This window comes from Atractosteus spatula, chromosome 14, assembly GCF_055471065.1.
Source record: "Atractosteus spatula isolate fAtrSpa1 chromosome 14, fAtrSpa1.hap1, whole genome shotgun sequence".
NCBI lineage: Eukaryota > Metazoa > Chordata > Actinopteri > Semionotiformes > Lepisosteidae > Atractosteus > Atractosteus spatula.
In genome coordinates, this window is record NC_142719.1 from 4825787 (window position 1) to 4852857 (window position 27071).

General features: G+C 39.1%; 1 protein-coding gene across 3 annotated transcripts; it reads left to right on the forward strand.

The window, feature by feature from the left end:
* Positions 1–603: 603 nt before the first annotated feature.
* mnmip1 (manchette microtubule inner protein 1) lies at positions 604–26004 on the forward strand. Of its 3 annotated transcripts, XM_088932296.1 has the most exons (18): positions 604–883; positions 2967–3124; positions 3323–3380; positions 5552–5664; positions 6662–6746; positions 7121–7194; positions 8096–8144; positions 11740–11834; positions 12378–12476; positions 13140–13191; positions 19188–19268; positions 20187–20304; positions 21734–21804; positions 23228–23355; positions 24172–24240; positions 24591–24760; positions 25162–25225; positions 25545–26004. In XM_088932296.1, the coding sequence occupies exons 1-18, from the start codon at positions 880–882 to the stop codon at positions 25584–25586; spliced, it is 1530 nt and encodes a 509-aa protein (XP_088788422.1). In that variant the 5' UTR covers positions 604–879; the 3' UTR covers positions 25587–26004. The 3 variants fall into 3 exon arrangements, with proteins under 3 accessions (XP_088788422.1, XP_088788423.1, XP_088788424.1); XM_088932297.1 differs by lacking the exon at positions 19188–19268 and having other exon boundaries at positions 662–883; XM_088932298.1 differs by lacking the exons at positions 19188–19268; positions 20187–20304; positions 21734–21804 and having other exon boundaries at positions 662–883.
* Positions 26005–27071: the final 1067 nt, after the last annotated feature.

The following is a 27071-nucleotide window of genomic DNA, read 5'->3' on the forward strand; positions in this document are numbered from 1 at the left end:
TAAGCAAGATCAAGCATTTCTTTGCGGTTCTGAGCAGGAAATAAACTGCTATCACTGACTCGTGCTGAAATCTGACATTTTAAGTTTAACCACTTCACAGATGCATACAAGGCTGTAATTCTTATTTAATTGGGTTTGGTCCTTTTGCTGATGAAACACAATATAAAGTTCATTCCATCTACCAAACTTACTTGCTGTCCAAGCGATGCAGATTTCTTATTTCATCACACCTGATTGAAAACAGATTGTGAATGTTCAACAAAGTTACAATAAGCGTGAATATTTAGTCTTCCAAAGGCATCTATTTATTAACAACTAATGAATATTTACAAGGCCCTTGCTGCTTCTGGATAAATGCATTTAATATTTTTAGGGCTATCTTTGTTCTGAGCTAAATTAGAATGCTCTCCATTCTCTGTATGCTCTATGGTAGTCTGCTTAAGTTCGTTCATTACGTTCTATCCCAAAAAAGCATATTAAAAAGAAGCAATTGCATTGTTTTCAAGTGAAGGTATTACAGAAACCCGCAAGAGTCTCTTGTCCAATCACAGTGCTTCTGGAAACTTAGAGTGAATATTGCGGTCAGCTGGGTCTTTTTTTTCTGTCTCTCCCTTATCTGCCTGCTTGTTCCAACAAAAACCTGTCCCACCTGTTTTTCTTTCTCGTAAACCCATCCTTCTGGCTTGCTGTGACTAGCTAGAGAACCTTCGATGTGTTAAATGTTTGATGAACAGGAAGAGCTGCTGCTGCTTTGCTTTTTGAGAGTGGAGCTAGATTTTTAGTTTTTAATTTGGCAGGAAGTTTCTGCCAACTTCCTAACAGAGATCGGCTTCGAGAGTCTGGCATAGAGAAAGGAATAAGAAAAACATTCCAGCAGCCATGGGTAAGTGAGGCTTGCTGTGCGCTTGCAAAGTCTTGACGGGAGAGGTGATCTTTTAAAGCGCTCCTGCTGAACTTCCATATCACAGACTTAGTTGTACAAGGTGTTTTTTTACGACACATGGTCAGTGAGACTGGGTGGTTGTTAATTGTGGTTGGCAGAGCACTTGAATGGCAGTGGGATATTTTTAAATTTATGCCGGACAAAAAATGTACACACTCAGTTGACTTAAGATTTGTGTAGCAAACAATCTCTAAACCAGACTTCTCAGCATTTCTTACATTAAAAGCAGTGTACTATGCTCCACATTATAAAGATTCAAATCATAAGTCTGCTATGAATTTTTATAGAGGCACCAAACAAAACAGGTTATAATTCCAGTTTGCAGAATGCCATAACAAGTTGTACAATACATAATGACATGAATGTTTTATTCACACTAATGCGTTGCGTTTGGGTAAAGTGACTCATTGGTGAATAATGTCTTTTTACTGTATAAATTCTTCAGTGCTTTGAAAACAGCTGCTTTTCAAACTCATTGTCCTAAGAGATTGCATAGCATTTTTAAAACTTAAAAACCAATTCATACAAAATATTAATGGGTTCGCTTGTCAAATGGCTAATATTGAAATTGAAAGTTTTGGTTAGTCCTGGAGAGAGTGGCAAATGTACTGTTGTTCCATTACTTCATCAATTAAATAACAGGACCAGTGAAAGAAATAATCCAAGTATAGGTAGCTTTAGTTGACACGAATGAGTAGTCCAAAAGCTTGGCTAAAAATTTGCCATAAAAATATTAATTAAAAAATGCAGCTGTTATTTGTATTGTATTATATGGCAAAAATTAAAAGCATCGCTGTGGGTTTGAAACAAACTATCAAGGAATTCAGGAAATTTGCCTTTTATACTCCTAAACGGATTAAATGGTTTGTTTTGCTGTGAGATTGAATCTGTTTTTATACCCAAATGAATATATATATATATCATATACACAATATAGGATACAGTGTTCCATTGTGTCTCAAAGCAGTTTTCAGTTTCTAAAGATTATACTTGCTAATAGCTTCATTAATATGTTTCTTTCCCCAGGCAGACAGTAAGGAATGCAATTGCCTTCTTTATAAAAACTCGTAAATCGAGCGACAACGAACAGGCGGGGCTAGCAGCTGACAAAATATTATTCTGTTTCTTTTGCTTTTGCAAGCTCTTTTGGGGGTTTATGGTTAAGAGCCAAACTGCAGTTTGAGGCGCCCTTCAAAACAGTGATTTAGAAGGGAGAAGGGTGGTTTCCACTGCCACTGTAAATGTGTTTTGACATTAATGGCTTTAATTTAAATCGAGGTTCACCAAAGCTGACTGATGCTGCAGTTAACAGATGTTAAAAAAATACAAGACAACACGCCTAAACTGAGCTTTTGCAAATATTATCATTCATACCTTTCCATCCACTTGCTCTGTTTTCCTATACTTTTTTAAGGAAAACCTGAACAAAAAGACTGTCAAACCCACATCAGGACATGAGAATTTCCCTGCCTGTTTCTGCAGGTCTGATGACACAATGTTGTAAAATAGGAATTTCTAATCTGTCATATCTGAAGGCCATTTTCGGGGTGTGTTAACTGGAAAACAGTGCTACCACAAGTTTGTTTATTAACACCGGCTTTCTTAAAGGAACCAGATGAAGTGGAATCGGAGTAAAAGCACAACACAAAATCTGATGCCTGAAGCTGGATGTGATTCCTGGGCCTTGTAGCTCAGTGTAGAAGCAGCCTCTGTGTCTGAACACAGATAAGTTCCAACTGGAGAGCCAGTTCAGACATGTTTTGCCTCACAGTGGTGTGCATTATGCTATAAATCAGGCCAAATGAAAGTAACGATTTACTGTTCTGTTCACCTAACCAGCTAAGGGATTGGTGATGAGGCGATTTATGCTTTTAACTATAAATCCTCACAATGTTTGCCTTTTTAATTGCTTCCCCACATTGAATGGCGAGTGATGACGTGAACACTCAGGGTCTTTTTTAAAAGTAGCCCCCCGTCTCCTGGCCACCAATTTTGTATTCATGTTGGTGCTGCTTGTCTGCAGAGGTCCTGGTGCTGATGGACTTTGTGGGTAATCTGGATGATGAGCTGGTCATAAAGGCAGGAGACATCATCAAGAACGTGAAGCAGACGACGGAAGAGGGCTGGCTAGAAGGAGAACTGAACGGGAAGCAGGGAATTTTTCCTGCAAATTTTGCGAAGGTACAGCTAGTCTTCTTCGACACTGAACTGGCAGTGGGCCTGCTTCTGAGGTGTATTTGATTTGGCCCGACTGCGGTGAAAAATGAATGTTTCCAATGTTTGTCTTGGTTTCTTGTTTACACCTTACAGACCACCTCACCGGCCAAAATGTCGCTTCCACACAAATGTTATTTCTTGCTCATTTTTGTTTTCCCACAGGAAATACCCGTGTATTTAACAGGGGATTCTCAAAGAATACCAAGAAGCATTCGAACATGTAAGTTGATGTTAGTAACTGTTACTACTCGATTCAAAGGAAAAGCGATAATATCTTCATTAAAGAATGCATTTTTCTTTGCACAAATTCCTCAGCATGCAACCATCGATTATCTTGTGCCAGAAAAACCTCAAAACAATCAGACACCTCTTTCAGTTTTGGCACTAATGTGTGTCAAGAACAAGGATTCACACTGTGGCTTTGAGTCCAGTGTGCATGAAAAGTCCTCTAATAAAATTTAGTAAAGTATATGGGAATCCTCCCATCTCAATATTGAAGCAGAAGAAAACAAAACTGAAAAAAGCTTCACGTACCACAGAAACAATTAGCCACACATATCACCTAAAGTAAAGGCAGGTTAGGGTGACATAATTTGTTATGTAATCATGTAGCATGCACTGATTTGAAGAACTCTTGTGTTTTGGTCACATATTTCTCTAATTTCTCACTGAGTAAAATGCGACACTGCTTTTGTGTTTATTTTGTCACTTTTGGAGTAAAATTGGCTTTCTTTTTCATTTTACTTTACAGTACAGTATGTACAATATTTCCTTAACATTACAGTGACAGAAAAAAGAAAAAAGTATTGTTCTTCTCCTTTCATTACAGGGATTACTGTGAATTGGCCATTCAGTTCTTAACCAAATTATTATTATTTAGGCCATTTAGTGCTATTGGGGAATCTTATATTTAAGCCCTTGCCACAAAGCAAGTTAAATATTTTAGAATTGAAATGGCTTGGGATGAAATTCAAAAGGGTGACTTTTTATTGTACGGCATGTTATTTAATGTATTGTAATGTATGTAATGTATTGTAATGTATTCGGCCTTGACCTGGATGATATTAAAAGTTAGCATGGGATCCGTAAATGGTTGAAAGAGGAACCCCATGAAAACACAGTACCATGACATTGTTAGAAAGTATGCTCGCTGTGATAAGTCATGTAGAATTGAGGAACTGGACATCTTATCAAATGTTGTCACAAAATTTCAGTGCTTTTTTTTCTGTGAAGTTCTACTGTTTCTTTGCATTGCCGTTACACTGCTTGCTTTCTGTGTCGTGTGCCATCAGAGGAAGTGGTTTAGGTTTCAAGTCTAGTGCTTGGTATCGGTTTTAGGAGTAGCTGACATTATTTTTATTGGAGAGGAATCCTTCATTGTGTTACCTGTTCCAAATTTTGTTATGGTAATAGGCACAACGCAAATAACAGAGCTAGAACAGAGTGCTATTATTACTACTCTTATGGCCAATCATCCTGCATAGTCTGTGCAAATTACACCTCAAACAGAGTTGCTATGGGGCTGTTCCTGTGTGTCCTAGCCACAGATGCATTGGGACAATGGGACAGGGTTCAGCTACAACAGAATAAACTAAGCCTCTAGGCAAATATTTCCATAGAACAACCTTTTCAATATTACTGTTTTCTTTACAACTCTTGCTACATTCATCCATGGGGACTATCCCTTGTGCTTAACTGTTTAGGTTTCAGCAATTTTAAGATTGTGGTATCTGGAAATGTGACATGTCATGCACATACTGTACAGTGGAGGCCACAAGATTGGGTGGCATAAATCAGCAAAGTAAAACAAAATTAGATATTTCCCAAAACATGGAATTAATTTGTTCAGCATGTGTCCTCCAGGGAATATATTTCAATCAGCTTCAATTCTAAACTAACGTTTAAAACCTTGTTTTAATAATCTCTTAACATATGTGAGGCATTTTCTAGTTGGAGGTTTTCCAAAGTACTCTGAATTTGGTGTGGTCTCCCTCATGTCTCTATTGATTTCATCACACATGAGTCAGATAGGTGAAAGACCTAGGGACTGAGGCAGACAGATATGCTTTTGAGATCGCTGTGTTTCTCCCTGTACTGTTCATGGAACTGGTACGGTTCAGGAGTGTGTATTTGGAGTGGCCACTGTCCTGTTGCATTGTTGCACTGATCTTCATTTACAACTCTGTTTTAAAACATATGGCCCTCCTGGCTTGTGGCAAACTGCCGAGAACACGATTCAAAGCTGAAAAGACTAATGCAGAAAGGAGTAAGTGCAGAGTTGCACAGTACTATAAAATTTAAAACAGCAACATAAAATGTAGTGGTTTTCACTGAGAACTTCTAGGAGATTGGCTGTCTGGGAGGTGACTGTGGGAATTGTTATCTTTACAGCAAAAACAGTAAAGAAGAAACCCAGAAAGTATGAAGTAGTCTTTGCGTACACTCCCATGAATTTGGATGAGCTGGAGTTGACTGTGGGCGATGTGATTGACTTCATTAAGGAGGTAAGGTGGTATGAGTCTTCCTTCTCCCACCAAGTGGAACAAGGATTATGGACTGAAATCACCGTGCTGGTGCTGGAGTTTCTGAAAACAGCCAGCACAGTGATTTTGAGCCTTTATTTAACTGGTTCCATTCTTTACCCCTCTGCTTCTACTTTTCTTAGTACCACCATCCACGGTCTCCAATGTATATTGTAATTGTGTTTTATCTTGTGTATTCTTTTTATTTATTGTTGTTGTCATTCTGTAAAGCACTTTGAGAAGCCACCTTTAAAGGCGCTATATAAAATAAAGTTTATTATATTATTATATGGAGAACCGGAGATAACATGCTGAAACCACATTAGATGGCAAAAGCAGCTCATGTGGTTGTGAAATCCTTCAGGTATTCAACAGAATATATTACAGTATGTGCCTCCCCTAGCTGCAGTGTGGTTTTCATTGACCTTGTTTTGCTGGGATACGTAGAGGCATTGTGTGTACTGTACATATGCAGTTATTCTTTCAGAATGCTGTTAGAGGGATTTTCAGATTGCAACCCATAGAAAGCCTTCCCATTCTAAAATGAGGCTGATCACAAACTTTACAGCTCAGCCATTAAATTCTCATTTGAGGAATCAAAGGATTAATGGGTGTTTTAGTTCATACAGTAATAAATTTAGGGAGGAAGCAGGGCATGTCTGTCAAAAGGTACAGTATTACCGAGGTATTTCCAAATGTATCTTTTAAAAGTCTAGAAAGGCTTAAGAATCCATCTGTCTGACTCTGAGTGACATGGCTAGGTGCTCTTCTGCATAAAGTTTACATAGGCATAATATTTTAAGGAAGTGTCATTTTATAGAAGTAGTTCTTTCGTGGAAAGATCTGAGAACTGTTTGTGCGTGACAAGGTTTATCTCAAACGAAATTCCTTCATCGTGTCGTTATCATCCATACTGTGGGGAAATCAGGCTCTGAGAGCCCACTGAGGTGAACTGCTATTTTTTCCATCTTGACCACAGATAGAAGATGGATGGTGGCTTGGAGCGAAAAATGGGAAAGCAGGGGCTTTCCCATCTAACTTTGTCAAGGAAGTTTCTCCTAAAGGTAAGGCAGGGCGCAGGCTTGACAGGACTCCTAGGGTTCGTTGATCACCGCACTTTCTAATTGAAATCAACAGAGGTGAAGGACAGGTCACAGAGTGCGCTTTCAGTATTGACCCCCTGGTACTAGAGAAATCATTATTTTTGCAGCAACTAAGCTATATTGAGCATAAAAAGAAATACAGTGCATCAAAATGTGGAATAATTGCCCTCGCCGAAGAAGCAGCACTTCGATAACCTAGCTAAGGCTTGAATCCCATGCCGTGATTTATGTTTTTAATGAGTTATCCATATGACTTTGTGTGTATTTCAGATCAGATTTGTGTGGGTGCTACTCCAGTGTTACTGAATGACTTCTTTTCTTTGCGGTCTGTTTAGATGCCAAGTTAAATGAAACGAACGGTGGTGCAAAAATAAGGCCCAAGCTATCAGAATGTACCTTCAAGAAAGAGGTAAGAATATCGTACTCAAGTTCCTTGTCCCAGACTGGTGTCAGTATCAAAACACAATACAAAAGCTAACAGTTTGGAAGTGTTTAAAGAGCTGACAGCAGAATTGCTGCCTTCTAGACTGATATTGTCAGATCTCTGAAGCTAGGCAAGGCTGGGCCTGGTCAGTATGCCGTTGTAAGTGCTGTTTATAGACCAATAGGAAGCACTCTTCCTTCTGGACCAGAAATTAAAAAATCAACTGGATTGTGAGAGGGGCCGCTCTACTTTAGAAGGTGCCATTATTTAGATAATACATTAAACCGAGATTCTAACTACTAAATCATTAGAGATGCTGTGGTGCTATTTGTAATGGTGTTAACCTGGGCATCCTGTCTTGTTTAATCGGGCCAACCAAAACTTTCCCCATAATTGAACTGGTGAAGCAGTTTCTGTTTCCTCCACCCGATCTGCCTGCCGCGAAGTGAAACTGCTGGCTGCCACGTGTCAGCCAGGTAAATGGTCGACCTGGGTCCCCTCTCACACTTCAATCGCTTTGGAATTGTCAACGGTAAAATACAGCAGTCTTGTTTAATTCTGTTAACATTAATGCAAGTCTGCAAGAAATTCAAATTAATAAAAAAAATATAACAGTGAAAAACTAACACATTTTACTTTCATACTTCCTGTGTATATATTCGATTGTATTTGTTTATTATCACTGTTTAAATATGTAACATACATTTCAATACTAGTTTTAGTATTTAGTATTTTACCAGTTTTAGTAACAAAGTGGGTGACTATTGTACTGATGTAAGGTTAAGAATAAACAGCCCACACAATGTTATTGATGAGAATAGCATTTATGGCACATCTGTGGTTGTATAAACAACAGTACTATCATACATTTTCTATTACATTTCAGCCAAAGCAGGAGCAGTCAAGTCTCAGAGTGAAGCACAAAACCAACAATGGTAGGTTTCTGTCATTGGAAGATGCAGAACACTGGGATGAGTCTAGGAAAACGACACAAAAACCTGCTTTAGGAGGACAACCTGAGGGCATTTTCATACTTCTCAGCACAGAAACACCCGTTAAACCTGCTGGACTGTGTTCTCAAAATGCCAGTCAAGCAACTTGGTTTTGAATAGTGTTAGGCAGCACACAGTTTATTCACTGCAGGATGTTAGAGAAGGAGTCTCCAGTCCAGGTCCTGAATGGCCTGTATAGTATATCATTAGGTTTGCTATGTCTCATTAAAGCTGTGAAAATTAGTCCAATTAAGACATAAATTGTCATGCTCGCCCTTGCAGGAGCTGAGGAGTAGGTTAGCGCTACTGCGGCAACTGGCCACGCCTCTGCTCACCTGTCAGTCAGTGCTATTTCCATGGAAACCCAATTTGATAGGAAGCCTGTTTCACCTGCAGGCAATTTATGACCACTCCCATCTCAGGTGAAGCAGGCTATTTAAAGTCTGCTCCGGCAGGCTCAATCCAAATCAAGGATTGGATCTACCTGCTTTGTTATCTTGAACCTGACAATCATCATCTAAAGAAACATGGAACTGACTGGAAAAACCCTTCATTAAAAAAGGGCCGCAGGCTGAGAAGGCCTTGTTTAGATGAGAACAGTTAAAGAGGAGAGGAGGCCGTTCAGCTCATGTAAACCATGTAGTAGTTAGCAGTGATCTCATCCACATGTTTCTTAAAAGAACCCAGGATATCGGCTAAAACAACATGGCTTGTTAGCTTTTTCTGTATTGTAATATCCTTTGGGTAAATAAGAGCCTCTTGTTCGAAGATTTAAATGCACTTCTGCTTTGTTTTCTTGTACTTTTACCCTCTGATTCATGTTTCAGTGTTCATTCTGAAGGAAAGTCCGTAATTCTAATTTAATGTACTTTGAGTTGAGTTGTAGAGTTATAAGTATCTGGATACTATGGTATAATTTGAAAGTTATACAATGCTTCTGCAGTTTTAATAAACTTGTGAACCATTTAAGGAGACTCCCCTGCTCATGAGAATTGACAATAGTGAGGCTAGAAATTATTGGAAGGGCTGGTGACGAATCATATCATATGTGAATTGTTTTTTTATATCATTGGCTATCAGCTTTCTAACAAAATCAGTTTCCTGGTGAAGAAAACTGCTCCTATTCAGTATCTGTAGTGTTAGTGTGCAAAGATAAGAACATAAGTGTGCAGTCTAGCACAAGAAGGAAAGTTTTTTTGTCTTCTGTATTGCCACCACAGAACTCATGTGACCCTTCTGAAGAAGATGAAAGACTGACATACTCAGACAAAGATTCAGAGTAAATACAGTGGTCACCTCTTGCAGCAGTTTGATTGACTGACCTTGTCATGCCTCCTCTCAGAGTCATGAAGGGTGTGGGTGTGTTGGCTCAGCTGATGATGAGCTGATGCTGGTAAAGTTTAAGTTGAGTCATGAGGAAGTGCACTGTTTTTGTTCAGATTTACTTCAGTGTAAGTATTTGTCCTCTGGCTGTTTCCTGTAAAGCTCAAGCTGATTCTCCCACTACGGATGTGGCAATAAAGATAAAGATTTTAGCTCAAGTTTCAGAAGCTGCTATTCATATCACAGTTCCAAAGGAAGCATGTCAGCCTATAAGTATTAAAGTAGGTTTTGTGTAAAGATTGGTGTAAAGAGTAAAAAAAACTTTCTAAAACTGCAAGGTTTGGAGCACTGAGGTCTGTATTATGAAATCTGAAATCTGAAATGTGTTTTGTTTTGACTGTTTGGAAGCATTTACATTTAAAGACCACACTCAATTAGATAATACAATAATTTGTTTCTTTGCTCGGAAATACCCACATAGAGATTCACTCCTGTTCTTCCTCCGGCATAGACGTTAGCATACATTTGTTTTGCTATACACATCCTGGACTTAAATACTTAAGTGTACCAGTTTATTAATAAAATCACAGCTTTTAAATACATATAAGACAATTTAATATTCAGGAACAAGTAATCTTTCTGGAAGGTTGCTGGAGCTCGCTGTATCACCTGCAAGTACACATCTAACACCACACTCATTCAAGGCCCCTCAGGACAATTCCGGATCATCCAGATGGCATCTTGTACCTCCAGCAACCTTATTTACTGCATCTCTTGCAGTAAATGCCCAGCCATCTACATTGGAGAAACAGGAAGGAGACTCGGAGACCGCTTCAGGGAACACGTCAGGGCTGTGAAGATTAAAGATCTCTCCAAGCCCATTGTTTTTCATTTCACCTCTGACGGCCATGACCACTCTAATCTCTCCGTCTGTGTTCTCAAAGACAGTTTTCAGAACTCATACATCAGAAAGACTACAGAAACCAAAATTATCCTGCAGCTAGGATCACACCTTCCCCCTTCTCTTAACGACAGACCACTTTTCTTCTAAATTTTCTCCAGTCATTGGAGGTTTCATTTCACACCTCTCTACACCTATCCTGACTTCACACCTCTTGATTGACCTCTTTTTCTGTCCCCTGCTCCCACCCCTCGCTCCTTCTCTCTCCCAGCTTTTGTTCTCCGGCTACATTACCTTTGCTTACTGCCTTGTCTTTCTCACACCTGAAGAAGGCTCCACGGCTGAAACGTTGTGTTTTCTTTCTTCTTTTTTTCAGCATGGAATAAACCTATTACTTGTTCCTTTGCAGCCTACGCATGCTGACGCAGCTACCCACCTAATTTAATATTCAGTTTAGGGGTTTGAAATAACAAAGCTTTTTTACGTTTCTGGCAAGAAAATTATTTTTTACTGCATCCTTGTACAGATACTATAATAGTTTCCATAGGCTGTCATGCTTTTAGTTTCTTTTACTGGCTGCTGTTTTTAACTATCCTGCTGAGATCCACAAAGTTACAACCACAGTGGATTCAACACTGAGGAGTACGTGTATTAAACAGCACACAAGCTAGAGAGTGCTACACCAGTTCTTAGACATCTGGATTGATTTTGTTGCTTTTGTAGAGACATTGGTTTATTGCAAGGCAGCAGTGTGGAGGTGTGGTTAGGGCTCTGGGGTATGGCAGGTTGGGTTGTAGGTTCGAATTTCCGGTTGAGACACTGCATTTATACCCTTGACCCAAAGAAACTTCACTCAGATTGATCCAGGCTTTTTAAATAGGTCTCTAGGTATTTTTCTATCCATACTTTATAACCAGAAGTAAGTATAAATGCTGGATTTGTAATATTTGACCATTTAATGGTCTGTCCCTTTTAACAGACTTCTCTTCCCAAGCATTCAGAGTTGGAGTCGGTTGTTAAGTTGCAGTGCATGGTTCTTAAACACAGTACTCCAGAAACCAGGATATTTTGTTGCGTATCAGCCTGATCAGTGAGGTTTTACCAAAGCACAAAAAATAATGAGATAATACAGAAACATCTAAAACAAAAAAAGTGCTAAATTTATATTATATAGAGATTAGGACCAATAACAATTACGCACATACTTTAAGAGTAAATCACTAAGTGTAGGCATTAAAAGACAACAATGCTAGAAAAATGCTGTCAGACAAGACTTGCAATTATAATTGGTTTCCTTTTTATTTTGTCTTTTAGTCAAGGAATGTTGTCAAGTGATGTTTGATTACACTGCCAGTGCTGAAGATGAGCTGACCTTAAAGAAAGGGGAAATTGTTACAATTATCAGTAAGGTAAGATCATGATTTTATAACATTATGTGAACGGAGTGATGATGCGGTTAAAGTAAAGCTTTATTTATTGATAAAAAATAAACAAAATTGTTCAGTGAAAGACATATGCAAGCATTGTCTTCTGCCCTTGGGTGGTAATGAATATATTTTAAACGCTTTTTTCCCTGTCTTTTCTGTTTAGCTACTTTGGACATCAAGAATGACTTTAAAGAATAATACACTGCCAAAAACAATTAATGACTCATCACCAGCAATTTAAGTGTGGCACAATTAGAATAATAAGGAAACAGCCTGCTAACTCTGTGGTCAATTAAGGGATTCTGTATTTGATGATGCACACTGCTTTTCTTGCTATTTTGGGAATGTAAGAGGGTAACAATCAAGAGGTTCTTTGAACCATTTTTCCAGTTTGCTGGATGTTGATTAAAGAGCACAAAGACTTAGCTCTGTTTTTCCAGCTTCAGGAAGTTGTATCTCTGACACAAGTGAATTGTGTGTTTTTACGGTGTGTGTTTGTGTGTTTGTGTGTCCGTGTGTGTGAAGACGACGGAGGACGAAGGATGGTGGGAGGGTGAAATTAATGGCAAACATGGCTTCTTTCCGGACAACTTTGTGATGGTCATTCCCACACAGCCTCTCGAGGTGAGTGGGAATTCAGGGTGATAACCTGCTCCTGCTGCTCCTCACGGGAGAGTCCTGTGCTTTATCCAAAGTTTAGAAAGCCCAAAGCAAAGAAGGCCAGTCCTTCCTAACCAAGGCAGTCCAGGTATCACAACTGACAAGACTGACATGTAATAACTCATTACGAGCCATAAACCCAGCGCTGAAAATTAGGAGAAAGGTTCCTATAGCATACTTCTGTGTATAGTAAATGATAAGTTCTTTTTTATGATAAAAATAAGATATTTGTGAAGCAGGAATTTTGCTGGTAAAGCAACATTTTTGGGAAAAATAACACTTCAGTCACCTGGTTGTGGACTCCCACATGATGCTTAGTTGAATTAAAGGGATCACTCATGCTAAATTATTAAAGAGCAAAAACTACAAAACATCAGGGTCCTTCATGATCGGAGATGAGAACACTGGTCTCAAGACATCCCCTTCTTAGGGAATCCATAAACCTCTTCAGGTTTCCAGCTGGCATGTAAACCCAGTCCTTCTAGAGGATAAACAGGCAGTGTGAAAGGCGAGAGAGCAAAAAGGGGACAACAGCATTATAGTTAAACTACTTCTTTCATTGTGCAGAGATTCATTTTCTGTGCGATAGATTTCCCTGACAATCTATTGCATCTTCCATTTTTGCAGTCTGGGGACGCAAACCATCCTCCAGTGCGCAAAGGCAGCAGGAAGGCTTCGGGTAAGGAACCAGCCGGGCTCGTCTGGGTGCTGGTGCAGATCAGACATGCACGTTCGTGTCGATGTCATTGGGCTTCTGCGGTGCACTGTGACGTTAGGTCCCGTCAAGAGGGAAACAGCCTTTCACATGTGCCCAGTAGTGTGAAACCGTTTGTCCTGCCGTTTCAGGATTCAGGATTTCTTTATTTGCCATATACAACAAGTCTATTGGAATGCTTACTCATTCAGCTGTACCCAGTAACAGCAGAGAAAAAAAGGCACAGATGACAAATAGACATGGACAATAAATTTAGACAATAGACATTATAATACAGCCAAGACAGGACATAGTGTAGACAGGGCAGTACCTTAAAGTGCTGTCAGCAGTATTTGTGCACGTGATGTGTTTTTTTTTTCCTGTTTTGTGTTTTCTCTGCATTCCTTACACTGGGTGGTGGTTCTGTGAGAATGTGCTCTGATTAACCAGCCTGTCCCTCTCCGTTCTTATGCTTGTGATCTGAAATTTCTTTTTGCAATCTGGGTTCAAAACTTATTTGGGTTCTGTTTGCAAAATCCTCTTGGATGTCATTAAAATGAATTACAAATCCTATGGAGCCACTATTGTAGATAATGTGTCTCTAATGTCAGCCCATTAAGAACTGTAAATCCCACAGCTCTCCAGAAAGTATTTTCTTTTACTAATTCACCTTTATATTTACTCTTGCACAGTAACTTCATTGAGTAAGCAAGGCTCCACAGCTCAAGAGCAGCGTGGGTCTACTAGCCTCGTAAACAAACCTGTGTTTTCCCCCTTGCTAGGCAGAACAAACAAAATGCTTTTAAAAAGGTTTTAGCCCATTTTCAAAGACTTTAATGGATCTATTATCCAGTGAAATTTTATCAGCATTTAAAACATAAGATTCTAATCTTTCAAAAGATACATAATGCCAATAATCATCAGAGAAACATTTTTTCTTTAATTAATACGTTACACTTATAGAATACTTTTCTGGACACTCCACTCAAAGCGCTTTACAGGTAATGGGGACTCCCCTCCACCACCACCAATGTGTAGCCCCCACCTGGATGATGCGATGGCTAAACACACATCAGCTAACATCAGCTATCAGTGGGGAGGAGAACAGAGTAATGGCACCAGTTCATAGAAGGGGCTATGACTGGTAAAGGCCGGGGGGGAATTTGGTCAGCACACCACAGTAACATCCCTACTCTTTTCCGGAAGCATCTGAGCTGTGTTTTTTTAATGGTTATTTCCCTCATTAAGAAAAACAACTTTCTGAATTTGCGTGATTGATCCTTCCTTCTGTGATCACAGTTTGTCTTGTCTGTGAGAGCGTGGAACTGTCTGGACGTGTCACTTTAAGTTTCAGTTTGAAAAGTGGTAGAACGGGCCCTACAGCCAGAGCAGAGGGCTGTCTTAATCTGAGTGATAAGGGAGTCCATCAGACTGAACGCTAGAAACACTCTTTTTTGATCTCTGGTGTGAGCTATGTTCTGGCCAGTAAAAGGTAAAAAAACAACTGCTGTATTACTCACAGGGAAGCTTGTGGGGCCCCCAGGAGATTTTTTTTGTTGTTGTTGTGGAAAGGTTTTTGTGTTTTGGCGTGCCTGCTTCTGTAATCATTAACTGTTTACTCATATTCATTGTGGTGAAATTCGTCAATGTTTTAAACAATCAGCCCTTTGGAATTTTTTTAACCGTCTCTGACTGAGTGGTCTTACAGGTGTATGAATTTGCAAACATAATTGACAATGGGTAAGATAAAGAAGGGTCTTTTCCTTATAATTGAGTTTAATGTAGAAACCTTTTTTTTAAATTAAAACAAACACAGTAAATGAGTTAAAATACCCTAAGGAATCCTGAGACTTTTTCATAGAGATGCTTGTGGTAATAAAAGTCAACATACTATGGAACATAAAAAAAACAAAATGCAGTAATATTTCTGTTCCAGTTTGGGAAATACAGGGTATGAAGTATTCATAGAGTATGTATAAGAACTTTAAAAAGAAGTGCGAAGGTTTTGTCTGTGTTTTCTGAAGGGATTTCAGGGAGGTCAGATTGAAGCACAGCAGTAGTATGAAACCTTTGCTTAAACATACTGAAACTTTCTCAGCTGGGTAGAAACAAGGAGGCTTTGCTGCGTTAGCATGGTTTATTGCTGAGAGGAAGAACCTTGTGAAAGTTGCTTTTGTGCTCCATGTGATTGGGCGATAGGGTTTGGCTTCATTTGCACAACAGCCCAACTAAGTTAGAACATTGCTGACATCGTGCAACATACACTAAAGATGTATTTTATAATGCAATGTAAATTTGAAACTAATGTAGTGAAATTTCAGACTATGGTGTGTAGAGCAGATACTTGATGCCAAACTAATCCAACATCTCCAGTCATCATTTCATACAAATCCCTTTTGCCATCTTTCAAAAATAAATTACATCATCAGTAAAAAATCCATAAAGTAGCTATATAGATATTTTTGTAACATTTTTATCTCCTTGTAACATAAAATTTCCGAGTAGTTATGTGCTCAGTTATATTGAAGTGTTTAATAATTATTCAGTTTTCCAAACATATTTGTTTTCTGTATTTTTCTTAATCTCTTTGATCATCATGGGATTATTTAAAAAATGCTTAGCTTTTAATTTTTCCTAAGCAGCAATTTCTCTGTTGTATACGGAGAAAATTTGACCCATTTTAAATGTGGTGTGGTTACCTAAAAAAGACCAGCAATAATACATCACACAGAACAGAATTAGTCTCCTGGACAAAGTCCAAGAAGTCTTATTTGTGAGCTATACTATGTTTCCTGCTTACAGGAAACAAAAAAAGTCGAGAAGATGTACTTGCCACAAAAGGGATATTGAGGATAAATGTCCAAAGCAAAACTGCTGCTTGCAAAAACATATTTAACAGATGCTTCCAAAAGAGTTGTGCTTGAAAACAAAACACAGGAATACAAAGTCAAAGCAGGGCGATCAACTCAGTGACTATCAATCCATCATGTGCAACCTGCCACTCTATGGACAAATATAAACCAAGATTTGTCTAAGCAATTTCATCCAAAATGATTATTTCCGATTTACACATTTGTTGTGACTGCTTTTGTAAGTTCCTCTGCTCTGTAGCATCCATTACAGTACAAGCTCATATGACAGCTCCACATTGACTTTCGATGACTCACAATCGGTAAGCTCTAAAGTATGTCGGGAGGAGAGCATGTTAGCTAGAGTGGTACAAACGGAAGGAAAGCACTCCCATCATATTGCATAACGGAAACCCAAAGCAAAGTATAAAAAGTAAAATGTCAGGCTCTGACACAGAGTTCCAATGTTGGAGAAACTAAGGCCAAGAAATAAAAGGCACAGAATGACATTAACAGGGTCCAGAAAGGCAGGAAATGGAGTAGGCCCACTGTTCACTGATAGGAGCCGAGTGAATATCTTTCACACACTTAAATATTCACCTGGGTTATCGTATGAGGGCTGCTCTTAATTCCCCCTCCCCAGGTTGAGTGTTCATTCTGTACAACTATGTCCTGTGTGGCAGAATGGCATCAAGAAAAAACACCACTATCCAACTGGAGGAGAATGGTGCTGCTAATTCATTACAGCTTGGATTCACTTTTAAAGCGGTCTCAAAAGGCCCTAACCCCTCTTCTTCATTATTCAGTATTTTTTATACTTACACAGTTTCTTACACAGTGTCTTGATTTCCTGTGATCCGTCCAACAGCTCTGAGTGCGACTTTAAACTGCCTGAAGGAAGCACAAGCCACAGACTGGGGCACGTGACTCCGGTTATAGGTAGTCTTGAGCCTTGGAAACAGTTTACCAGTACGTCTTCTGTGGCTCCATTAATGACACCTCAGCACTATCACTTCAACATAGGGGGTTGTTCAACCCTCTTTCTGTGACAGATAGACACAGCAAATCTTTCCATTTATACTCCCGATGCTACTGGATTGTACGTCGTACATTTTTGCTGCAGCACTTAAATGCTTTTAAGGTAGGATTTCCTCTTTTTTTAAATAATTGTACAGTTCTTTATTCTGTAAGAGAGTTAATAGTGTAACAGGGAGGGAAATGTCACAAAGAGAGGAGCGCACAAGAGTTTCGGATGCATTTTTGAAGAGCTATAGTTCAGCCAATCAAGAATAGAGGATAACTATATTTGGTGTGTTTTCCAGTTGAGGCACATTTGTTTTAATATGAGCTTTTCCTTGCTGTATTGACAAAAAGGGGGCACAATTTGCTGATGTTATTGCTAGTCTTGACCTCGATATCCTTTTTTTCTGAAGCCTTTTCTATTTTGCTCTCCGAGAAAGAATCTTGCTTTTACCATTCAAGTTCACCATGTTACAGTTTCTTGTAGCTGTAACTGTCAATGCAAAGGGGACGAGTCGAAGAAAATAAACTGTACTTTCTGTACTTGGAGTTCAGGTCGTGTAGTAAACCGATCCCATCACCACAAATCATAAAAAAACTAATAAAGATAAAATGACATTGGTATTTACAGGGTTTGCATCTCAGTTTGGGAGTTTTAACTGAAACCATCTGTGTCCACTATTTCCAATATTTCCATATGAACTGTATTTTATTCCTTTTCAAATAATACATACTGCAGTAAATAAGGTGCCAAGCTGTCTCCTGCGTAACTCAGCATCACCTTTAACTGGTTCAATTCAAGCAGATTTTTAACTGAACCTAAAAAAGGGCAGGCATCCATATTCTACACAGTTGAGATTCATGAAAGATTCAGATGAAACGTGTGTTTTGTGAGGGAGGGAGGGTCACTAGTCCCTGCAAGGTGTGAAAGTCCCCTGTAACAATTCTAATTAGACAACATGAGGTTTCGCAGCAGAAACTGTACTTACTCTGTACTGGTCAGCTGATTTTTAGGCCCCGTCTCCACGGCCCATTTAAGCCTCACTGAGTGCCTTTTCACCAATTTGTGATGGTGTCTACATTCTAGATAATGTAATACTGTACTGGAAAATCAGACTTCAGAGAAATATACAGAATAGGTATATATTTCATTCTATTGCGCTGTTTACTTGGAAATATGGATGTTGTCATGCTGATCTATGTTTTTGGAACCTTTACTGTCCCACAATACTTGATTCTATTAGGCACAAGGATTCTGCTGCCCAGATATGGGGGTTATGCTGCCCGATGTTGCAATAACCAATTAATTAAATTATAGAGCAAAGAAGAGGCTCAGGCAAATTTCTACTGTTATCAGAAGCCGTTTGTTACTCATAAAAGTCTCAGGAACTTGGAGCTCATCCTGGAAGCACAGTTCACACACACACGCTTGCGAACATGCACACACAGACATCAATTCACCCAGCCTACAGGAAGCCTGACCACCTAGAGTGCACCCACACAGACAAGGGAAGAACACGCCATCTTCCATCTTTGATTTAAACCGATGAATAATTTCTCATCTTCTCTACTGTATAGGGAGCTGTTGGTGGAAAGTATGAAAGCTTAAAAACCCAGTGAGTTCTGTCACCGCTTCAGCCGACATGAAACATACACAAGGGGCATTCCTTTACTCAAATACAACAGAGGACACCAACAATAAAGGTGTCCATGTATCTGCCCTGTTAGGCTTAAAAGTGTAGTCAGAAAGGCAAGGAATGTGTGTTTGCACACATAGTCCTAGATTCCTCTTTGCAAGTTAAGACTTGTGTGTAACATCGTTACAGAACAGAATCATAGCTCTCCGGGGCATTAAAGTGTGTCACAGCTGTTGTCTGTACTATAAACAAATACTGTACAACTTCCCATGTTATTTTTCCTTCACTACAATTATCTTCATGCTAAACTTCACAAACGGATTCTAGTTTCTGTTCTTCTGTGTTTTCGGCAATGCCGCAAAAAAAATGTCTGTTTTGAGTTTTCTTCTGGCTCTTTCCAACATCTGCTCAAGATATAATTACCGTGATATTACTCAAACTCAAGTGAGTGCTTTGCATATTCCTTTTGTAACAGTGAAACAAGAGGCTTTGCTCATGGAGAAAAAGATATTTGAACAGGCCCATCCTAGCCCCTGTGCAAAAGGAGAGGCACATGGTAAGAAAAACCCATTTTGACGGTTTTGTTATCTATAAAATATTTTTAGTTTAATTGCTCACAGTGCCTTTGCATTTTTTTTAGGAAAATGCCTGATTCCTACTTTAATATGTCACAAGAAACTGCATTTTGCTCTACTCACGTCACCTTTAAGCACAGTGCAGCATATCAGGGGACCAATTACAGAAGACGTGTTTATCTTAAACATAGGTCTAATGCCCTTGAAACCAAACTGGGTGAGCTAACACAGGCAGACCATAGGATTTTTTTACCTACTCAATGTATAATAAAATAGCTATTCTCATATTGAATGATTTAAGAGTATTCAACAGAGGAGCTGAATCTTATGTTGCTGTAAGGGGCTTGGGGAAGTTCACGTTGCTTGGCTGTGGAAGTGCACAGTGTATCTGCAGTCTGCAGGCAGTACCAAGACGGGTCCCTCAGGTCACATGGGTACAGGAGCTGTTTGCAGTCAAAGGCAAAATGGCACATGTACACCCAACAGTGGACACGAGATCAGCGATAGCTCTGCGCAGACTAAACCTCTGCCATGGGGCAAAGGCAGAGTCTTGTAAAAACTGTAGAAGAATATTTGGAGTATGTCTTTTTTAAGGAAGAAAAGCTTATAACATACTTCTGCTAGGCTATAATTCTTTCGTGTCTATTTTTTGTCAGAAGCTGTTGAAAGCCAGTTCAGACAATGCTGAAGGTCACGTATGACCTTGAGAACGAAGCAGTAATTTGGGGTTTTTTAGCACAGCTCTCACAAAGCTTGCATTTGAATTCCCAGATGGTTTCAGCTCAGTCTGGGACTGCACATACTGCATGAGAATTGAGAGCAGCAAACCTTCTTCTGTCCCGAAAGTTGTGATTGTGTGTATTAAATAATGCCTGTGGCAACACTCTCTTTCCCCGCAGAGGAGAAATGTGAGACAAAAGACCTCAGAAGTGACCTGCCTTCCAAGGTGCAGCTCCCAGTCATCAAAAAAGTTCCTCCCCCAATAAAAACCAAACCCCCCAAAAGCCTTCCCATACGGTGAGTGAATAGGTCTGACCTGTAAGCCTCAGATTGAGTTACTGTAACAGCACAATGTAAACTGACTCTTTCTGGAGTACGACAGATGGATTGGAGAGAAGATCATCTTATCATCCTTTGCTTGATTTTCACTGGTGCCTTGGCAATGAAAAAGCTGTACCTGTGCACACAAGCACAGGAACTCCAGAATCTAGCAGGACTTGATTGAAGGCCTGTCATGTTGAAAATGCCGAGATTCAATTGTAGGGCACATTCTGTGCAATGTTAACCGTTGAAATTGTTATACTGTACATCACATTCAAACAATTTAAACCATTATTTTGTATCATAAACCAGTTCCTTAAATGTTATATCTTTAATTTTGGATTACTTGGTCATGTAATACTTGAGTAGGCACATTTGTTTCAGACATTTTTTTAATATATTACAGAATTTTAATATATTACAGAACCATCTTTTTACTTTACTGAAGTGCGGTCATTGTATAGCTTGATCTCAGCAGCTACACAAGACTGTCACTCTTACCATCGCAAGGGCATTTTGTTTTTGCACCTGCTTCATAAAATGCAGACCGTACAGTCACAGGTGGCTAACAGACAGTGAGCTCAGCAAAAACAGGATGTAATGTGTAAAGTGTATTTTTTTAAATTTCCACCATCAAGTTACAGTGCCACGGTATTTGCATAGCATAGAAACTTTCTGTGCTTCACCATCAAAGGAAGTCCACTTGAGATATTGACATTGCTATGCAAATTGAAATTTGCAGTATTTCAAATAGTGTGAATTTCCGATCAGTCGTTTCAGGGGTTCACACAAACGGTACGTTGTGGTTAGTGTGAATTTTAGGGTTGTATTTTACTTTTGTTTTAGCTAGTTTAGCCGAGAACTACAAAGGCTTTTTATACAATGTTAAAGTAATTAAAGGAGACAAGGAACTGTTTCATATGGGAAAGCTCTTGGCAGTGATCCATTAAGAACAAGCAGCCAGTGGTTGTAGTGTAATTAGGAGAAGACGGGAGACAGCTGTGGTAGTATGTAACTTTGGAAACCAACATCAAATGCATCAACGTGTAAAAATCTAAGAAACGGAAGACAGCAGGGACTAAACATTCTTTCTTCAGTCAACTTACATTTATTGCATTGACTGCAACATCAAATCCTTGTAGGGCTAGTCCAATAAATTGAACTAATAAACCTCCCGGTGCTTTTGTATTGTAAAATAAAGAAAGAGAAGTCAGTTAGTTTTGTTGTTTTTTTAGAAAAAGATCTGTTTAATGGATTTGAACATGCCTTATCCCTTGAATTTTTTCAGTCTTCTTGCCCTCTTTCCACAGTTAAGACATCTTCGTTCTAACTGGAACCTTTGCTGCTACAAATCTTACTTATTTTGATAATTAGCATAGTAATTTTAATTGTTATTAAATCTCAGGCAAAATGGAGACCTGCCTCCCTTGTCACCCAAACATGCAGAAGACACAACTGACAAAGTAAAGGAAAAAGGTGAGGGTCTTTTATTCACAGACCAAGGTTTAGTGATGACCTGGAAGAGGCTGTGTAGTTGGTGCCTGTTATGGTTATGTTAAGACAGATGTTTTTCCAAGCTATCATTACTTCACAACATTGAATACCTGAAGTTTCCCAAAACCCCTAAACGTCTGACACTTGCAAAGTATTGAGCTTTTACTGTGGTTAATTCTTCATCTCTTCAGTCATCCTACTCAATGCACTTACCGCCTTAACTTGTAACAGCCTCCAAGCGAGAAAGAGAGAAGCCATTACAGCATTTCACATGTGCTCTCATTCAAACGTAGAGATCTGACTGAACCTTAAGCTGCAACTATTTTCTCTTTTTCCAGGATGATAAGAGCATCTGTGCACAAATACTTACAATTGCAATCACACGCACATAAACTATATATGACAGGTGGCTCTTGGTAGAATATTTTAATATACTGACCTGCAAGCTACAATTTTCCACACATAATTCCAAGTTGTTAATGTTACCCCCTGGCCAGTGGAGGCTCTACGAGGAATCACAGTTGACCTGTGGCTCAAAGGATGCAGTCGGGTCACGTCACCTTTCAGTCTGCCCCTCCCCTAACTTTCAGGCACCCAATCACTCAATTAATTCATCTTCTGTTTCATCTCAAAACGCCACTGGACCAGCGCTCTGTCATTGAGATAACCAGCTCGGACCCCTCAGCCTCCGGGCCGCTCCAGAGAGCTTGGACTCCGCAGACTCCGGGCCGCTCCGGAGGGCTCGGACCTATCCGCATTTAGATGTGTCCAGATGTTTTGTGTCTTCCCAAAATGTCCCAAACCCTAGTGCTTGGAGTCCGACCTCAACACCACTGCGGCAGCTTCCTGTGTACACCTGCAGAGTAACAGTTAACTTTTATATATGTGGGGAAAAAAACAATGTACGGGATGGTGTCGAAGTTCTGGAATATCTAATACATCATGAAACAGTAGACGATATTTTGCCACTTCATTATTACACAGAATGAATTAGATTAATCTGTTATGCATTACAGGGTTTCTTCCTTCTTCTCCATCCATCCAATTTCTAACTGCTTCTTCCAATTCCGGGCTGCAGGGGAGCCGGAGTCTATCCCTGCATGCAAAGGGCACAACGCAGGATACACCCTGGACGGGACGCCAGTCCATCACAGGGCACACACAGACACAGACACAGACACAGACACGCGCACATTGACACCAGGTCCTGTTTTCCCAGAAACCGATTAACCCACCAGCGTGTCTTTGGATTGTGGGAGGAAACCGGAGCACCCGGAGAAAAGCCACGTGAACACAGGGAGAAGACACACACTCCAGCCCTGGTCTGGACTGAGCCCAGGGCCCCAGCACTGCGAGGCAGCGATACTAACCACTGCGCCGCCCTGAATGCTTTGTTTTCAAACAGAGCCAGATCAGTTTGATGGAGTGGACGTGACTACAGACAAACTGTCTCACCCCACCGCCAACAGAGCTAAACTTCCTGGGAGGAGACCCCCCACCAACCTGCATTCGGGCGCCACAGCTCAGAAACCGGTATGAGGCAACCCTGTCTTTCCAGCAGTCTGCGCTGCGCTGCTAAGCCAGTGGCCGTGTCACCGCTGTGTGTGCTCTGAGATGTTTGTTCTGGGAGGTGATTGCTCTACGCTGGAGGTTGACCTCGTTCAGCTGATGCTCAAAGGGAAAATCGTCAGAAACAGGATTGCGTGCGTTTTGTTTTAGGCTACGTTCGTCACTCGATCAAAATGTTTTACTTTGGTTGGTACGTTTTTTTTTTAGCTTATGCTTGTAGAGAAAAAAAAGGAAGTCATGGTCAGTGTTAGAAGAAAAGAAGTATTCACTAGCAAATCTTGTCTTAAGCCAATTCTATTTGTATTTCACTCCTGCTTTTGGCCTTTCGTACTGAGACCGTGCTGTTGTGTACACACCTCACCTGATTTACAATAACCCTTATCCTATTTTCTGTAATAATGTCAACAAAACGTCTACTGTTTTTCAGCCACAAGGGTATTTACTTGTTGAACAGTCCATTGTAGCAGCTGACATTAAGTGAATAATAAATCAGTTTATTGGCAGTGATGTATTTTGGGATTTTTCTTGCTGAAGGCCAGCTAGTGTGATGTGGTTCATTACGTCACAACTGAAGGCTATTATGGTACAACAGAGGCAGTTCCCCTAAAGAACAGGGACTTTGTTGCATGCTTGATGGGTCATCAACCTTAATTGATGTGTAACTTGAAAAAGTACACCTGCATGACTTATAGGCGATGGGATTAGTCAGGTGAAAACAATAGACTGCATTATACCGGAGCTAACCAGAGCAATAAGTGTTGTTTTGTTTTGCTAATGTAGGTTCCTAGTACCTCTGAAACTAATGACGAAGCTAGTCAACTTCAGTCAAAGCTACCAGGAGTTCACAAGGTGAAGTATTTCCTTTCACTGTTCCTGTTGATTGAATTGAGTGATTGTCCTAAATTTCACAGTATGTTTTTTTTTTACAAAGAGCCAAATTGATTGTTCCTACATTTAAAAAAAAAAAATTCTAGGAATGTATTTCTAAATGGGGAGCTTTTAAAAGCAAGCTTATAAGCTCCTTCTGATATTCTTTACAAAACACTTACTTAAAGAAACAAATTGAGACCTTCTGATTTTTAAAACCAAGCACTCCGTGAGCTGATAAGCACATGAAACTGAGATAATCTTAGTATCAATACTAAGTCATATTTAAGATGATTTATTTTTAATGACTGCATCTTCAAATATCTTCCTAGGTAATAGAAAATCCTACAGCAGGAAAGCCTGAGCCACTTGCCAAGATCTCTCCCCTACAGAAGCCCATCACATCCAAACCCAAAGAGGAGCCTGAGGCCTCAGTGGAGAAGCTGAGAGCAGAGGTCAAGGAGCTGAGCTTGGCTCTGGAGATCCTGAAGGCTCTGCACCTGTGAGTGCCAATCTGATTATAGCACAGCGATCTGCAAAGTGCCATTAAAAAAGGGAACAATTGCAGAAAGTAAAGTAGAGCAAAAGGCATTTAGTACACATTTTATGGAGGTGTAAGCTGCATAACATTAACTATGCAGGTGAAATTACCACTTTTTATCAGTATAGTTTTTTTATAGATGGATATAGAGAAATTACTTTTGCCTGAAATGTTCCTTTTAACTTTGCCTTGGATCTTTACAAATCTTCACTATAAATGTTATAAATATGAAATGATGACCTTCATAGTTGTACTTTTATGATCCATCTGCTTTTTAAAAAGAAACAACCTAGCTGATTACATTTATAGAAGTTGTCAAGGGTGTCTGTTTTTTAACTAGGTTCTCATATCTTGTGTGATAGGAAAGACACAGAGGACTTAAGGCAGGAGCTGAAAGATGAGAAAGCAAAACGCACTGCACTGCAGGTAAGCACTAAGTGTTTTTTGTCTTTATCAATCGAGATCTTTTACTGCTGTTAATGCATCTGTTAGGTAAAAGACCGATTTCGATACCAAATTCTTAATTATTCCACCCTACATATACCCACAAATGAGGGTAAAAGTTCAGCTGTTCTAGCCTGTAGGATATTCCTTCAAGTCTGTGAATTTATCTGACTTCTGCGGGTGTTGTGTTTTGCAGCAAATGTTTGAAATTGCTTCCTGGTCTGTTTATTTTTTCAAAGTTTAACACCTGTACCGCTTGATAAAGTCAAAGTTTGACATGTGCTTGTGTCTTCTTTAACAGGACGAAGTGCAGCTTCTTAAGAAAGCTTTCAACAACCACTAGCATTCCAAAAAACTCTCTTTATTCTTTCCTGGTTTTTTTGTTTTTTACTGTGTTACACACCTGAGAACTTTACAGATGAGCTGATTTTTCCTGACAATTTAGATGCATCTGAGGTGTGAGACCTCTCTGCACATGAACATATTGCCATTTTGCTGTGGAGGTGGGAGCTGATAAAACAGTACAGTTTTCTCATTTGTTTGGCTCAGTATGATGTACAATTTTGTATTGTATTTTATCGTTATCTCCATATATTTATGTATATATAAATCATGTGTGTATATATAGGTACACAAAAACCATACCTCATCCAAAGTAATAAGACTGTAATTACCTGTATTGACAGATACAGACAGTTATTTTTACTAATAAAAGGAATGAATGAATAGTCTTTAGTGAAATTAAAAATACTTACAACAAATATAATGTAAATTATTTTATTCCTTAAGTTTTCCGTTTATTATTTTTTGAAAAAAGCAGAAAATATAAAAATCTGCAAAAATGCAGTCTACATGTGGTTGTAACTATGCTTTATGGCCACGGGCCCACATTAGGTTTGATTTAATTTCATTTACTTTACATTTTTAGATTTTTTTAACTTTTAGCTTCTCTTCACAGCACTAGCTCAAACGTGCTACACAGTGGTAGAACTGCTGTCTTTTAAAAGCAAGGGGATTCTGGAACTTGGTACATTGTGATGATTTTTTAAATGTCTGTTATATTGTGTTATATAATATAAACATATACTCTATTATATAAAAGAAAAAGTACTGGGGGGTTTTTCTTGCTCCGTTTTAAAAAAAATGGTTTGGCAAACTGCTCACAGTGGCTCTTATTGCTGTTCCTGTGAGCTGTAAAAGACAGAAAACTCCTTTTGAGTCCTTTTGGGACTGGTTGATTCTGTTGAGTATTACCAGAAAGTTTGTCTATTCCTCGTAACCGCTATTGGGCAAGTACATTCAGTACAGAAATTCAGTACATTCTTATTAATTTTTAGTTAATTAATAGTTTTAAACCACTGTTGTGTGGTTTAAAACTGTTAATATTCCTTTCAAATAACTTTCATTCTCTATCGGTATTCTATAATTTATCGGTTTTAGTTTAGATCTTCCCAGTGTTGCAATAGTGCATTTGTCCACGAGAGGGCGCCCTAGCTCCCTTTTTTGTTAATTTCTTGAAATACTGGATTGTGTTTAAATTACAGTAGACGGTTTTTTAAAAACAATGGAATATTACTTCAAAAATTCTACTTTAGTGTAAAACAAACTAGTGAAAAATTTATATAATAATATTTGATTAAAATAATATATAGTTTTATGTTATTATATATCATTATAATGCTATATAGTTACAAATCAGTACAATTTTATTATACAGCGAAGTTCTCTCAGCATGCTTCACAGAACTATAGATCAAAAGCTCATCCCAATGCAACCAGTTCCACAAGTACTCATTCTTTCTTGAGGTTCCTTTGTCTGTTTTTCCAAC

Excerpts from the sequence above, each read along its gene's own strand:
- mnmip1 (XM_088932296.1), top strand. Across the intron at positions 7,195-8,095 it reads AATGTACCTTCAAGAAAGAG|CCAAAGCAGGAGCAGTCAAG; the intron begins GTAAGAATATCG and ends ATTACATTTCAG. Across the intron at positions 20,305-21,733 it reads CCCAAAAGCCTTCCCATACG|GCAAAATGGAGACCTGCCTC; the intron begins GTGAGTGAATAG and ends ATTAAATCTCAG.